The 14,650-nt window shown below is 39.6% G+C and overlaps 1 protein-coding gene across 1 annotated transcript; it reads left to right on the forward strand.

Moving 5' to 3' along the window:
- The first annotated feature begins 12,958 nt into the window (after nucleotides 1-12,958).
- Nucleotides 12,959-13,861, forward strand: LOC112967369 (coiled-coil domain-containing protein 70-like). The gene has a single exon (XM_026068486.1). It carries the CDS (start codon nucleotides 12,959-12,961, stop codon nucleotides 13,859-13,861), a length of 903 nt encoding a protein of 300 aa, XP_025924271.1.
- The last annotated feature ends 789 nt before the right edge of the window (nucleotides 13,862-14,650 follow it).

The following is a 14,650-nucleotide window of genomic DNA, read 5'->3' on the forward strand; positions in this document are numbered from 1 at the left end:
GTAGCAGGGTAAGTAATGGAGGAGAAAATTATGCTAATAATTACATTCCAAGGAAATGACACACCTGCCAAAAAGGAAAAAAAAGCAAAAAAAGGCATATTTCTATCAAAAATGTATATCGTGATAAACTACTTAGAATCTATTACAAAGATAAATACTGTTCTTTCACTTGAACAGCTAAGGTTTTTAACTAGCTATAAAAACACTGTGACTGCATAGTAAATCCTAAGTAGTCTGTTATTAAAGCTGACTTTGCTTTAGACTGGAGTAGGTAGAATATTTTTTACTCTGCCAAGGAAGGTTTTAAGAAAAGCACAGTAAAGTATAGATAGTTTCTGAGTTCAGCGCAGACACAGGGGCAGTGATGTGGGCAGGGTGCAGCAGGCTAGTAGAGTTGGGTGCAGGTTGTTGCATGCAAAATTGTCAAAGGGAGTAAAATAACAAGCCTTTACATTTGTATGCAAGAATTTTTTCCCTAACATTTCTTCCAGAAAAAAAAAAGGGGGAAAAAAAAAGAAAAAGACAGAGGCAGACATCTAGCATGGGAAATCTTAGAGTAAGTCCCTTACATGCAAGTATGAAAAGCACCAGGTAACTTTAAAAATAGATAGTATTAAAAATCGCTAGCTTACACCAGTTTATTTTTAAAGGACAAATGAACAGCTAAGCTTCAAAGGAATTGGAAAACTAACTATTAGTATGACTATTTTATACACAAGAGGTAGAGAAAAGTTCAGTGATCCAGTCCCCTAGACTTATTCTATTACATTCCTGTTTTCATGGTGAGTACCAAAAAATTGAAAGGCAATTTATATGGATGAGAAAAGAAAACAAGTCAGAGATGAATGGACACAGAAACACCAACAGGAACATGGAGAATGTGTACTCTGATCTACTGGAGTGTAGCTCTCACTACTGGGAAATGTCTTGTCCCCTTTAGAAAAATCAAACAAAAAAATCCCTCAGAAAATTCCCTCACAAGACCATTAAGAAATTCACCCATGCAGCAATATCCATAAAGGAGAAACAAGCACTTTATCTTGCTTCTCTGAACTGAGTAAGCAACATAGTATGATGCAAGAAGCAAATCCTTTTTATAAGCAAATAAGCCACAGCACAAACCTGCAAGAATACTTATCTGAACCTAATGTTTAGTGGACCTCATGGTGTTTTTTTTTTTTAATTTTATTTTAGGCACAGTGCAAAAGAAGCAAAATATTTGTTCTCAGTCCAGAAGAGAAGCACTTGTCCCATCCACCTCCATTTAATCCCAGCCAGTAGTAGCTTGACACCGAAAATGCCAACCTAGCTGTGCACATCAATTTCATAGTTAAGAAAGTGTTAGTTTTCTTTATAGGACACCTCTCAAGCTTGTCATCTGAAAAAGAAGGAGCTTTTATATTTAGGGGAAAATTGGTGATGGCTGGCAACGTAGCTAGCAATCACTGCCAGGATGAAAAATACCAGGAAGCAAAGACCTATATTATCAACAACGTAGAGAGGGAACAAAAGTACAGCCAAGACCGCACTGGAACTGCTCTTAGAGCCTCTGCCTGGGAGAAGATGGAGCCTGGGCTATCCGGCAATGAGCTTGTATGATTACCACTGCTTTTATTTGCTATAAAACATGACCTGTAATTCAGACAGTTTATCACGAGAAGCCCCAGCTAAGAACTGCTGCATTTACAAGCAAGAAAATGAAATCCCCACTGATGATGCTGGCCTTTGGTGCTCTGAGTTTCCCTCTCATAATAAGGATTTCCTCCTCACCCTGCTCCCATGCGTGCACAAACTCCTTACAGCATTCAAAGCAGAGCACAAAGGTACAGTTTACGACGAGGCTGCCATAAAGAGAGTTTTAGTTCAGTGTCACCAATGATTCCCATCGCAATTACTGCAGCATACGAGGGAGAAACGAACAGCACGCAGCCCGTTGTCACGGCATAGCTCACACTCGCCTCGGCAATCTGAGTGCCTAAAAAAAACACCCTGCATGTGAACATCTGATTTTAACCTCGTCAGCATTTTCTATTTCAGACACCTGTCCTTTCTTGTCACCGTACATCACGGACTGTGGTGGCTACATTTTGGGAGATGATAAGGAAAGGCCATTTTAATGGCCTTTACTGTAAGCAGAGTACGTTTTTGCTCTTGGGCAGCGTGGTTTCTCCTATGAATCTTGCATGAGCCACACTCTTTCCAATGGTGATGTAACTGTTCACTTTATTTCAGAAGTGGGGACACCAAGGAACTAAATGAAGCAGAAATAACAACTTCTACACCTACTACCGCTTGCTGCATTTTCACCCGCTCTGCTTTTGTGCGCTGTGGCAACCTCTGCAGCAGGAGAGGCCAGCTCCTTCCATCACTTGCTGCCAGCCCCGACGGGAGACCTGGGATCTGATGTAATGTCATGGCAAATATGTTCTGCTCCATGACCTGAACGTGAAAATAGACCTCTGTGACAGCTCTGCTACCACCCACTCTGGCTGAGAAGCAGTGGCAGGAGACTATATAGCAGTCAAGGAAAATTTAGAGGCAAAGGACTGCCTGTGAACCTGTCCTTGTTTCCTGATGCATTATCATCAGGCAGCTTGCATGTTTCTGCAGGTTTATTTGAAAGAAGACCAAGAGTTGGTGGTTGCTTTTGTGTTTTGGCTAAACTTTGAATTAAAAGCCAAGGAAGCAGGAGTAGAATATTCAAAAAAAGAGCTACTAAATGAGACACTTGTCAAACTAAGTTAATTTTCTGGCCTGCCCACTTTGACAGCACCTCTTTAATCATATACCGGAACAAGGAGATGATTGGTACTACTGAATTAACTTCTAATTTCTTCTGAAATATTTAACACAGCATCAGATAACGCTGGCTGATAAAATGACATGATGGCCAAGCCACTTGGAACATTATGTTGCTACACTGAGAAGCCCTGGATAAAACATTTTGCTATGAAATGCCTGCAGTGGAATGCAGAGCCCTGAGGTGGTGTTATTCCTGCTCTGAAAATGCACAGCAAGGAAACCAGAGAAGTGGCCAGTGCAACAGCATCTTCGTTAAAAACTGTATTATTGCCTTGGTAAATCAAAGCTGCTGCCAGCTAGAAAGGAACTTTCAAAGCACAGCTGTGGTTTCAGTTCACATGTGTGTGAATGTGTGTGAGTCTATGGCTAAAGCTTATGAATTCTGAATATTGCTATAAATTTTTCTCTATAGGAATTACTACATCAGTGAGTACTGCTGCCTATGCCATCCATCTGCATCCAGGAGGGGCTTGTCTTCTTGAGTTAGGGCTCGGTCACAGCACGGAGCACACGGGATCATTATAATGCGATGATCATTTAGCTAACATATATCACTATGATGAGGGATCTTGCTGGGAGATGGGAGAAAGATGGAAGAAACAAAAAAGAAAAATCCTTACTCTCAATAGGACAGAGATCACAAAAGAGAATTAGAAAGGGTCCTATAAAGAGGAGAAGGGGGTGGGGATACTGTGCAGCTAGGATCTTCGGGCAGAAGGAATAATGGACTATAAGATTTTTGGAGCAGCAGAAGGGCCCACTGCAGCCAAATGAGGAACCTGCCGGCCTAAACCCTGGTGGCGCTCACAGACTTGCAAGGGCACAATGGCACCTTTAGACACGTGGTGAAGTGTAATGTTAGGGAGGTGCAGAACTGCCTAGGGAAGAAAGCAAAGCACTTATAGATGGTCCAGCCAAAAAGGGAGACTGGGGAGGTGAAGGCAGAACCTGGATTTGGTATTTCAAGTATTCAAGGCCCATTGGACCATGACATTGACAAGTTTAAACAGCAGTCAGAATTAATAAACTGGAGATACAGATCCCACAGGTCCCATTTTAAGAGTTTATGTGGGTTTTCTTGATCTGGTCCTTCGTGCCTAAACAAGCAGTCAGGCCATCTCTGTAAAGGCAGCAGATGCGCTTCCCTCCTGCAGGTGACATTACATTGCACAGGCAGTAGGTGGAAGAAAGTTGTAACTTTTTGTATTATTTCCATATTGTCTATTTTTATTTCCAACCATTTCAGATATCTGTGGGATAGGTCAAAGCCTTAATTTGTTTGTGTTTTATATCTTAATTTTATCTTTGCTGAGAAAGAGTGGTAAGAGGCAATTAAATTAAATATGCGAATTGTTCAGGTTTGTCAGAGTTTAGGAATTAGTTTGTGGGATACATGTCAGCCCACACATTTTAATTTACTTGTCATGCTCATGTTAGGAATTTTGATAACTTAACACCGATTTTACCTCAGGTGTTTTACTAGCTGTTGAAGTACTGTCTGCCTGCTGGGTATTTGGGAATGGTACTTTAAAAATGATACATGGAGCACACCCACAGAAATGCAGGCTCCAACATTCGTTCCAAAACAGTATGTCCATCTCCCAGCAGAGCCTCTCCCCTCTCTTTTGGCAGAGACCCTTTTCACAGCACAAATAACAAGTGTACCAAACAGATCACTGACTGAGGTACTTTGGTGCCTGGACTGATAACAGGTACAGTGGGAGGAATTAGCAAAGGGAGACTGGGATGGCAAAGAGCAATCTAGAGAGGAGACAACAGGAGAGGAAAAGTGAAAATGGAAGATCTTCAACAGCAGAAATGGGAAAACTGCTATGTAGCCACAAGGTTTAGACACTGCCCTGAGAAGTCTGCTTAAATCTGCTAACGTCATGATTCAGAGAACTGGAGTAGCTTCCGGCCATCAAACGCTTTACCAACAGCACTGAAAAGCCAATTCTGAACATTCTAGAACCACATTTTCATAGTCAGTTTTGAAATACAGTTATTCTGTGACAATAAATTTCTCCAATAATTGCATGGCAGAAAGCCTACCTTGATAATTGACCTTAATTCCCTGTACAAAGCTTTTGAACCCATCTCAATCCTTCACAGTACTTATGTATTCATTTGCACAGCTATAAATAACTACATGCAGTACAGGGTGTTGAAGGGAGATGTCCTGAGATGAGAGCAGGGAGAATCTTTGTGAGAACTACCAGCCAGCCCAGGGAGAGGCACACACGATCTTACGCTAGGAGGCATTTTAATTCATTCTTTTCTGAAGGATACTGAATAAATCTGTCCATTAATCTAAAGGCCTTAATGTAATCCTACCAACACTCTGTTTTCTTGATGGCTTATATGTATTGTAAGAAGGCCAACAATGATCCTATGGGGAAAAACAGCAAAATAGATGGTGACTTAAAGAGAAACCTGGAGAGCAAATAATGCCATTTCTCTGGTGCAATTTGAACCACCTATAGAGAGTGATTTGGTTCTTTCAGTGATTCAAGCTGCTGTCCCCCAGAGTGTCACAGCACTGCATTAGTACTTTCCACTAGAAAGCACTTGGTTTTTGAGAAAATCCCTATCCTGGTGGCCAAACTAAGCTCATATATCAAAGACATCCCTGACTAGTTCACTTATGAAAACAACATCACGAGCTTCTAGTTACCCACATTCCCTTGTCAAGACACAAGCTCAAAATTCTTATGTAAAACAGAAACATCCATATTTTAGTGGATGCTGATGTTCATTTCTGTGGCCTCAGGTGGGGAATACAACAAGCCTTACCACCTGCAAAGCATACAAGAGGTGTCAGGAAACCTCTGCGTTGCCACTGAAGTTGCAGCTGAGGTGAATGAACAGGTCCCAGCTCACCCTGAGGTCAGAAGCTGAGTCAGGGAGAGCGCAGAACCTGAAGTCTAAAGCAGCAAGTAATTCAGATGCAGAAAGGCTGCATTTGAATGCAAGGGAGGGAAGGGCTGCCAGCACAGCATTAGAGAAGGAGGGGACATCATCCCAGATGGAAGGCAGTGTTAGTTCTACCATTCCCAAGTCCTGAGCTCTCTCTGCTCCTCAGTCTTCTTTCTGTTTGGAATAGAAATGAAGGAAAATAACCTCTGAATTTTTGCTTCCTTAGTACATCCTGCATGAATCCTAATGTTGTGCTTTTAGTGAGAACTTCCAATGAAACAGATTGTATGAAGCTTGTCTGTCTATTTTATTATTATTTTATTATTATCTTTCTTGCTCTAAATGAGTCCTTGACATTTTGTGTGAGGTATAGCAATTTCACTGTCTGCGTGTTGCATGTCTCTTCAGCATTGCCCAATTTTACTGGGAAATCCCCTGTTCTTCTGCCTTCCCCTGCTTTGGGAGGCTGAGAATCAGACAGCCAATTAAGGTCCTTAATGGAGCTTAGCTCCATTCAAATCAAGCTGTGGGTTATTTCAGAAGAAACAGATTTCCAATTATTCCAACCCTATGGAAAATTTACATCTAGGCTCACGTTAGTGGTGTTGAAGTTGGGTATGTAACTTAAAGCAGTAAAGCAAGCAGGCTGCCCTCCTGAAGTGTCTATGTCAGCATAAAAAGTGGCAAGAAAGGACAGACCTGGCCCAGAGCCACTCCTCATCTTTAATGCCATCCTAAGGACCGTCTCAGGCATATTCAGTACTGTGGCATTAGTGTCACCAGCTTGAGACATGACATCACTACAAGTGAAATGACCCAACAATTCATTAATAGTGTCTGCAGAGGAGGAGCATAGCTGGCTGCAAGGAAGCACACAGGTGAATTTGGAGTATCAGTATCAGTATTTTAGGAGCAAGCAGCCTCATTATACACCAGAATATAGGAGAATCACCTTCTTATAAAAAACTACAAAAGATCTCTTGAAGCAGACACAGCAGAGATGTTAAGTGAAATGGGGAGTGGCCTGGGATGTACATAAGAGTAGAAAAGGAGGAAAATGAAAGAAGAGGTAAGAGGACTAGTGGAGAAGAACTGGTGTGTTCTTCACCAGATCCTGAGTCAGGCACTGTGACCCTGAGGAGATCCAAGGTATATTAAAGCCAAACAAACAGGAGACACTTTCTCCATTATTGATCTTTTGTCGTGGGGACTGCAAGTATTCTTGGGGAAGAAACTACTAGTATGATAGGAAAACAGTGACTCACAGAAAAGAGAAAAGGAAAACTACAGTCAGGAGAGCAATGCCTAAATCACAGACAGAGGTAAAACAGCATGTTGTCGTGAGAAAGAATATATAATTCTCTTTGAAAGAGTATATATATTTTCTAATTTTGCAGCCTGCACTTCTCAGATATCTGGTCTGGTTCTCTTTCATTTCTTTTCTGTTTCAGTCACCAATCCAAAAATTCTTTATACACTCAGCTCCAGTTACGGATGTTCAGAGTGCATACAAAACTTACACAAATCAAAGGACACTTCATCGGGCTTTTATCTGATGACTTGCAGAACAGAAATGACTGAGGCATCCTGTGAGGTTTATCTGTTTTTTTTGTAAATGGGTTTCATATGTATCATTTCACTAAGACACCATAAAAACAGCATAACCATAACAGCTGTTGGTACTCACATATTTGAAGGCCAGACGCACCATTATCCCCTAATCAGGCCCATTTATGATGAGTCATAAAATTTCATCTAGTAATTCCTGCATCAAGCCCTAAATCCTGCTTCTGCAAAAGTGTATCCTTTAGATATATGTTGACATATCAATAGTGACAGTACAGAACTATGCCTGAAAGTACTTCTGATTCCCTTTATAAATTATACTTTTCACATCATGAAGGCAGCCATTACAACAGAACAACTGAAAAAGCAGATTGTTAGCTGTCACTACAGAGAACTATCATTACATCTTACTAGGATTTTTTTTGAGATTTGATGGAGGGCTAATAGCAGGGCACCATGGAAAACTTTCATCAAAGCTGTCTTAAAAAAGTTCTGTTTTTCCTCATCACAGAAGAAAAATTAAGCTTTAAATTCATAGTGGCTGTTTATAAAAAGGAGGTAGAACAACATACAATTCCAGTGATTAGTTTGGCTACTTGATACTTTGTCAGTCCTTATTATTATTAATTCACAAATTAAATTATAGAACTATGTTTCTTATGGATTTATACAGAGGTTGGAACAAAAATAAATTTGATAAAACTACTTATTTCATTCTTTTCTATTCTGCAAACTCATCTATGGGATTATGATTTCATTTTTTAACTTACTTTTGTAATTCCCGTTATAGGATCTTGCTTTGCATCTCAAACAGGCCTCTGGACATGTCATTTGCAAGGTGGCAGTTCAGGGTTTCCCAGTTTGTTAAATCATCTCTCTCCCTTGGTTACAAACTAACAGTTTATTTCAAGAATATGACAAGCCTCCTAATCACAGATTTACAAGAAAAGGCCAAAGCATTACAGGAGGAAATCCAAATCCTTAAGGAATGGAAGAAGATCAGGAAAGAAAATCTCAAGTCACTACAGGAAAAGAATAAGGATATGATCACAGCCTTCCAAGAAAAGAACAAGGCCACTTGGGAAAAGAACATGACTCTCTGGCAAAAAAGCATGATCCTTTGGGGCAATGTCAAGACCCCAGTGGAAAATTGGGCTGGACCTCTGGAAGAAAGAACTGGACCTTTGGAATGAGGAACAAGGATTCCTTGCAAAGTAAAAACAATCACAGAAGGAAACAGCCAATATAAACTACTGTTTTGGCTGTAAACCAAAACTGAGGTACTCACACGCTTAGAATGACTCCTGCCTTCTTAAGCTAATACAGCCTTGATCGTTGTTTGGAATCTTAAATCCTTTCTTTGCAAGTTTCTTCTGTTGATTTTGTTTTGTTTCAGCTCCTTGTCTCTGATGCGGCAGCGCCATTAGGCTGCCCTCTCCTAACTCACCTACAGGCGGATGGTGATGGTGGGGTTGCTAAATCTTAGCTCCATCAAGGATAAAACTTAACTATCAAATTTCTGATTCTCCTAATATAATTATACAGAAATTTTTATAGTGTTAGTAATTCTCTTTCATTAAAACTCGGTGAAAATGGTGAATATAATTAGGGTGAGTGTACTACTTGGAAATAATTATGGTTTCACTACTGAGTCTCATAACAGGATTTATTCTCTAGAAATGACCAAAATACTCATTTATACATTAATTCAGTCCTTTTCAAGGAAATTATGGAAATCCAGGTATATGAACCCCACATTCAAGCTATTTGGGGATAAGGAAAGAAGGGGAGAGAGAGGTGGCAAGAGAGAGAAGGGAGGAGTGGGGAAGGAAGGAAGGGGCAAGGAAGAAAGCAAACCAGTGCAATAAATGCCTAAAAGACATGCAGAAACACGTCTACAGTAAAGCTGAACTGGCTGCACAGAATGCCTTGACCTCTGCAGTGACGGAACACTCACAGCTTCATAAAACTGCATTGCATATTCCCTTGAAATCATATCTGTTCTTTCAAAAAAGGAATACAGCTGTCTAATTCTCCTTCCTTGTACCCAAAATGAGCTCAGATAATGGAGCACTAACACTGAAGTTTCCAGAATAATTATCACAGATACACAACAGCCCTGTTTCTCTCATGTATATAGTTTGTCTCTCTTTGGGATAATTCCATTAAATGTTGATTTCAGTGAGAAAGTAAAGCACTACTTTTTAGTGTTTGTTCATTCATGTTAGCCTGAGGCGATGCAGATGTCAAGCTTGATGACTTAATCCAAAAGTTGCTCTGAAACCTCTCTGCTGTTCAGCTGCCAAAGCAGCAACATCTTTAGGACCAGCAGGTCTTTGCTGGGCACAAAAATATTTTGCAGTACCATGCTGCAGAATATTCAAAAACCAGTATTAGAATCATTGAGTAATTTAGATTGGGACCTTTGGAAGTCATCTGGCCCAATCTCCTTCTCAAAGCAGAGCCAACTTCAAACTTACATTTGCACTAGAATTAGAGACTCAGCACCCCAGGGAAGACTTCAGAGAAATACTAAGAAGATTCTCCAAGATCAAGTACAGTTCTTCAGTTTTTGACTATGCTTGATAATGCTGAAACCCAACCTATGTACATGCACTGCAAAAAATATGAATGCACTGCTGTATTTCCCGCATAACCTTTTTCTCTGTTATTCAGCAAGGATATAAGTGATTTCCATTGACTTCAAGATCTTGATGGAATTCTTCAGTTCCTGGGGGAGGGACAGAGAAATGAGCTACTGAAGGTTCATTTAGAAAAAATAACAATGAGCATTAGATGAATCCTCTAATCATGCTGATTTTCATGAAGATCTAACAGACCCTTAAATCAAATGAAGGCGAGTTTTAAGGAAGAAGGAAAAGAAATGTAAAGAAAACAAAAGAGAATCCCTACATACACAGCAGACTACATACAATGTATTGTATAAAGATTTCTGTTCACATGGTAGTTGTTCTGCAGAAGACAAGCCCGCTGTTTAACAGTAATGATGAAATACAAAGCACTTCACCCAAACAGTGTCTGTTCAGGTGGGGGGCTTCAACTGAAACCTCATACTGGATATCCACATTTTTCTGAATTTTCACATATGCAGATATGGAATTGTGGTTTTAATGCACTTATCAATTTGGCCAATTAGCTATGTCCCACTATGCATTCCTGGTTCAAATTTTAAGAACAGGAGAGAGAGAGAGTCCTGAGAGGTGGCTAGGGACAACAAAAATAGTTGAACCTCTCGCTCCAGCTATTTCCCTGACACAATATAGTCATGTTCCTGGTGAAAGTACTTCACAGAAATGCAGCATTTACACATACTCCACAGATGATGTATATAAAAATTTTCAAAGGCACCTTGGAGAGTTAGCTAACCAAGCCTAACTGATTTTCAGAAAGCAGGGCACCTAGTTTCTTCTTAAAGTACTGGTCACAGTTTTTACAATATATGGTATACAACTTCTACAAATAAAAGTTTAAAGCTATTTTTTCTGTGTTTCCATTCACCTCCTTTGTGTACCTAGTAGGCTACCAAAGTGTACTGAAGTGGATATGTGGGAGGCTAGGTGAGGGTTTTTTGGTTTTTGTTCATATTCCAAGACACATCTCACTTCTCAGCTTTCTGCCTTACCTGCAGAGCCCTTGCAGAGTAACATTATCATAACGCAGTTACCACTCATGGATTGAATTAGAGAATACCGCCCAGAAGCCAGCTCACCTCTCGCTAACTTTCTAAGCTTGGAAACAGGTCAATTAGAAGAGATACCATCTGTGAGTCAAAGACAGACTGCAACAGCAGTACCCCTGTCACAGTAGTCTTCATTCAGAGTATCTGAATCTCTGGCAAAGCCTTTGTGCTAACATCCCTGAAGTTCAAATGTTTTAGTAAAAATAATATTTGTACCAACATTTGTGACGCTATAAGACTTTCCAGGGGGTGGCTCAGCATCTTGTAATACGTTGGTTGCTAAAGTAAAATCAGTACTGTGTGACCTCACAACTACTGAATGTTTAGCAAGCTCTTACTCTCTTTGCGTTCTAGACGTGACGGTGGTGGTTCCAGATGCTCTCCTACACTCTTGTCTTTAGGGTGCAAGCTCTGACAGCAAAAACAGCACAGGAGTCTTGAGCGCAGACGAAAACAAGCAGGTTAGTTAAAATACAGGAAATACGTACTCATCATTTAATAACAAAAATTTGATTTAGAGGTAAAGAGAACAAGTAAGCCAGTCTACAAAACGGGATCCAAAGCTTCTAATATGTTTTAAAAACTAATCCCTGAAAGGTAATATCACATAGTATGGAGAGCTAATGAGTGCAAAGAAAGGAAGCTGCTAATCACTGCATCCATTTTGAGAAAGACCTCATAACACATGTTCATAGTCAAGTGTACTTTGAGATGCAGTTGCAATATCAAGATCTTTGTGGGCCAAAATGAGGCTTTTATTGTAAATCTACCCAGTATTTTCTCTTTCTTCCAAGAAGCAGAGTTCATGTATATTTTGAGATGGTCACTGCTCATTGACAATGCCAGATTTTTCTCACAGCCATTATAAATCATATGCTACTTACAATGAGTAATCAGCTGCTTCTTGCTATGCTTTACAGACAATGTGGTATTACTGGAGCTGTAACTCCACTTTCTAAACAACACAGTACAAAAAGAAGTAGCTACTAGTGTAAATTACAAGGCATTGTACCTTCAAATTACCATACTATTATATTTATAACAAACAAAACTTGCCTTGTATACCCACAAACACATGCACTCAGATATGCTAATAGGGGTAATCTATGGGGTGAAAAGGGGGTATTAGCCTGAAAAATTCAGTGTATTTCCATCTAATCATTAATTCGCAAACCTTACAAGATAAAGTCTAAAGCAAAAGAGATGCAAAAGTGTTCCTGAAAGAATGATCGAAAGCATCAAAGAATATTTAAACACCTGTACAAAGAATTCAGATCTTCTCACAGAATGTAATTCACAGAAGAAAGACTGTTCATCCCCATCTGTTACACCCATGATACCATTAAGCTAGAAGTACAGATATAAGAAGCATAAGCATTTGCTTTAGTTGCAATTTCCTTTAAAATTAAGGCACACACTGGCCAGTAATCACTGAACAAATTTGACTATGCAAACTATAGCACAGTTTTAAACTATTCAGTAAAGAATTGGTGATGAAATAATATAAGGCTCCTGAAATTATTCTAAATGACTAGTGATTATAATTGCCATGCTGTAAGACAAGCTCCTTTTAGGTACATCACATTAGACTCTGAAAATAGAGTTACCCAAATCATTTGTCACTTCTGAAAACTATTCACTGTTAAATTTTAATAACCTAACTCATACTTCATTTATAAAATGACCTGCTTAGTTTTATTTGACAGTTTCTTAATCTAACATAGCTTAATTACAGCCCACAGAATTTATAGCTAATGCTACATGCTTTTGTATCCTTGAGTTTTGTTTTAGGGGTCCTAACAGAGGCTTTGCACAAACACCTCCTCTGTTTCTCCAGGAGAAGCAATCGGCATCATGCACAGCAACACATTTGTACTTGAAAGGTTTGTTGCTTCGCCCTGTCAGCTCCAGGCATCCAGTTTCTCCAGAGATAGTTACAATCTAACGGAAAAAAAGCAAAAACCTGAGCAGCGGATGGAGCAGGTAAAACAAAGCAGTGAAATATCTCCTTTCTACTATCCAAAGACAGAGAATAAGAACTTCCACGCAAATTTGTCCAACTGCCACAAAAAGGAGCTTTGCAGGATTTTGAAGGAAGAGAAAAAGAACTTCAGGGAGGAAATCAAAGACTTCTGCAAAACAAATAAGAACTTCCATGAAGAGATCAAAGCCTTTCACAAGAAGAAGAAAGCCAAAGCCTTACGGAAGGAAATCAAGGCCTTCCAGGAAAAGAACAAAGTTTGCATGGAAGAGATCAAGAATTTTTTAGAAGAGAACAAGGGGTTCCTACAAAAGATTATGGACTTCCAGATGAAAACAGAAGCTTCCCAGGAACAAGTTAGTAGCATTCAGGAAAAGCTTGAAGAATACCAGAAGAAAATGAAGGCTGCTGAGGAAAAGATCCAGGATGTTGAAGAAATGAATAAGGCTTGGCAGGAAGCAGTCAGGGATTTTCAGAAAAAGACTAAGGATATCCAAAAGAAGAATAAAGCCATGCGTGAGAAGAACAAAATCCTTCAGAAAAAGAATGAAGCTGTGCAGGAAAAGAACAAGGCTTTCTGGAAGGACTATATAGCTTTCTGGAAGAAGGACAAGATCTTCTGGGAAGAAGATATGAACATCTCAAGGAGCAAACTGATTCTCTGGAAAGAATCTATAGCTTTCAGGGAAAATGACCAGAACATTCAAGAGGAGAAAGGAGCACTGTGGGATACGGTGGAAGCCCTGTGGGATGAGAAATTTTCCCTCTGGAAAAAGGTGTATGTCCCTCCAGGACAGGAAAAACTACCTGAAAGGGGGGAGAACAATGCCCATGGTGATTACAGCCCAGCTGCAGACACTGGAAACAGAGCATTGGAAGAAGTCAGTCAGATCTAAAGCAGGACTGCACCTTCTGCCAGGACCTAAGTGTCAGTATGTGCATGCAGAAACACAGATGGGTCTTTTCACTCTAGAAGCTTAATAAAGTCCTGATGGAGCTTAAAAGAAAATTAGAAAGAAAACCTCAGGTTATTATTTTAGCTTTATGTTTACTTTTAATATGTTTGCTCTTTTTTTCTTATTTCTTTCTCATTTCTCTTAGCTTGACTTGTAATTCTGTTCTCAGAATGTGTCAGTAAGGAGAGTGCTTGTGGATTATACACAAACAGACATTGGGGCCTTTCAGACTGAAATGTGCCTGCCATTCTTTCAGCCCATGCCAGATGGTCCTGTAAACCTATTACTTACTGTTACTCACAATTATATTTTTTGTTATCTGCATTTAATTGGATCTCCATCTTTAAAAATACTTAACTGAGAATTTCTGAAGTTCAATTTGAAGTGAAACAAGATCATATGGTAATTTCAGATTTTTTTCTGAGCAATCATATTAAAAAACATAGCACTTCCAAGTCACCTCAAAAATAGATAGCATTTGATGCTATTTGTGAACAGTATTTTTATTGCTCAGCTAATTCAGTTCAACAATTTTAAGGCAAATACATCAGCTGTACAGGCAAAAGTCACACTGGAAGCTTTCCATTGTATCACTGCTTGAATCAATTCATTCAGAAGAGCAAAGTAATGCAGCTGCACAGCCTTCTATGTTTCAGTAGCCAAAACAGGACATTATACAGAGAAACAGTATATATATTGAGAAAGAGAGAGAGAGAGAGAAAGAGAGAG

This window comes from Apteryx rowi, unplaced genomic scaffold (assembly GCF_003343035.1).
Source record: "Apteryx rowi isolate R43461 unplaced genomic scaffold, aptRow1 scaffold_105, whole genome shotgun sequence".
Lineage (NCBI taxonomy): Eukaryota > Metazoa > Chordata > Aves > Apterygiformes > Apterygidae > Apteryx > Apteryx rowi.

Coding starts and splice junctions, on each gene's coding strand:
- LOC112967369 (XM_026068486.1), top strand. CDS start 12,959: ATGGAGCAGGTAAAACAAAGCAGTGAAATATCTCCTTTCTACTATCCA.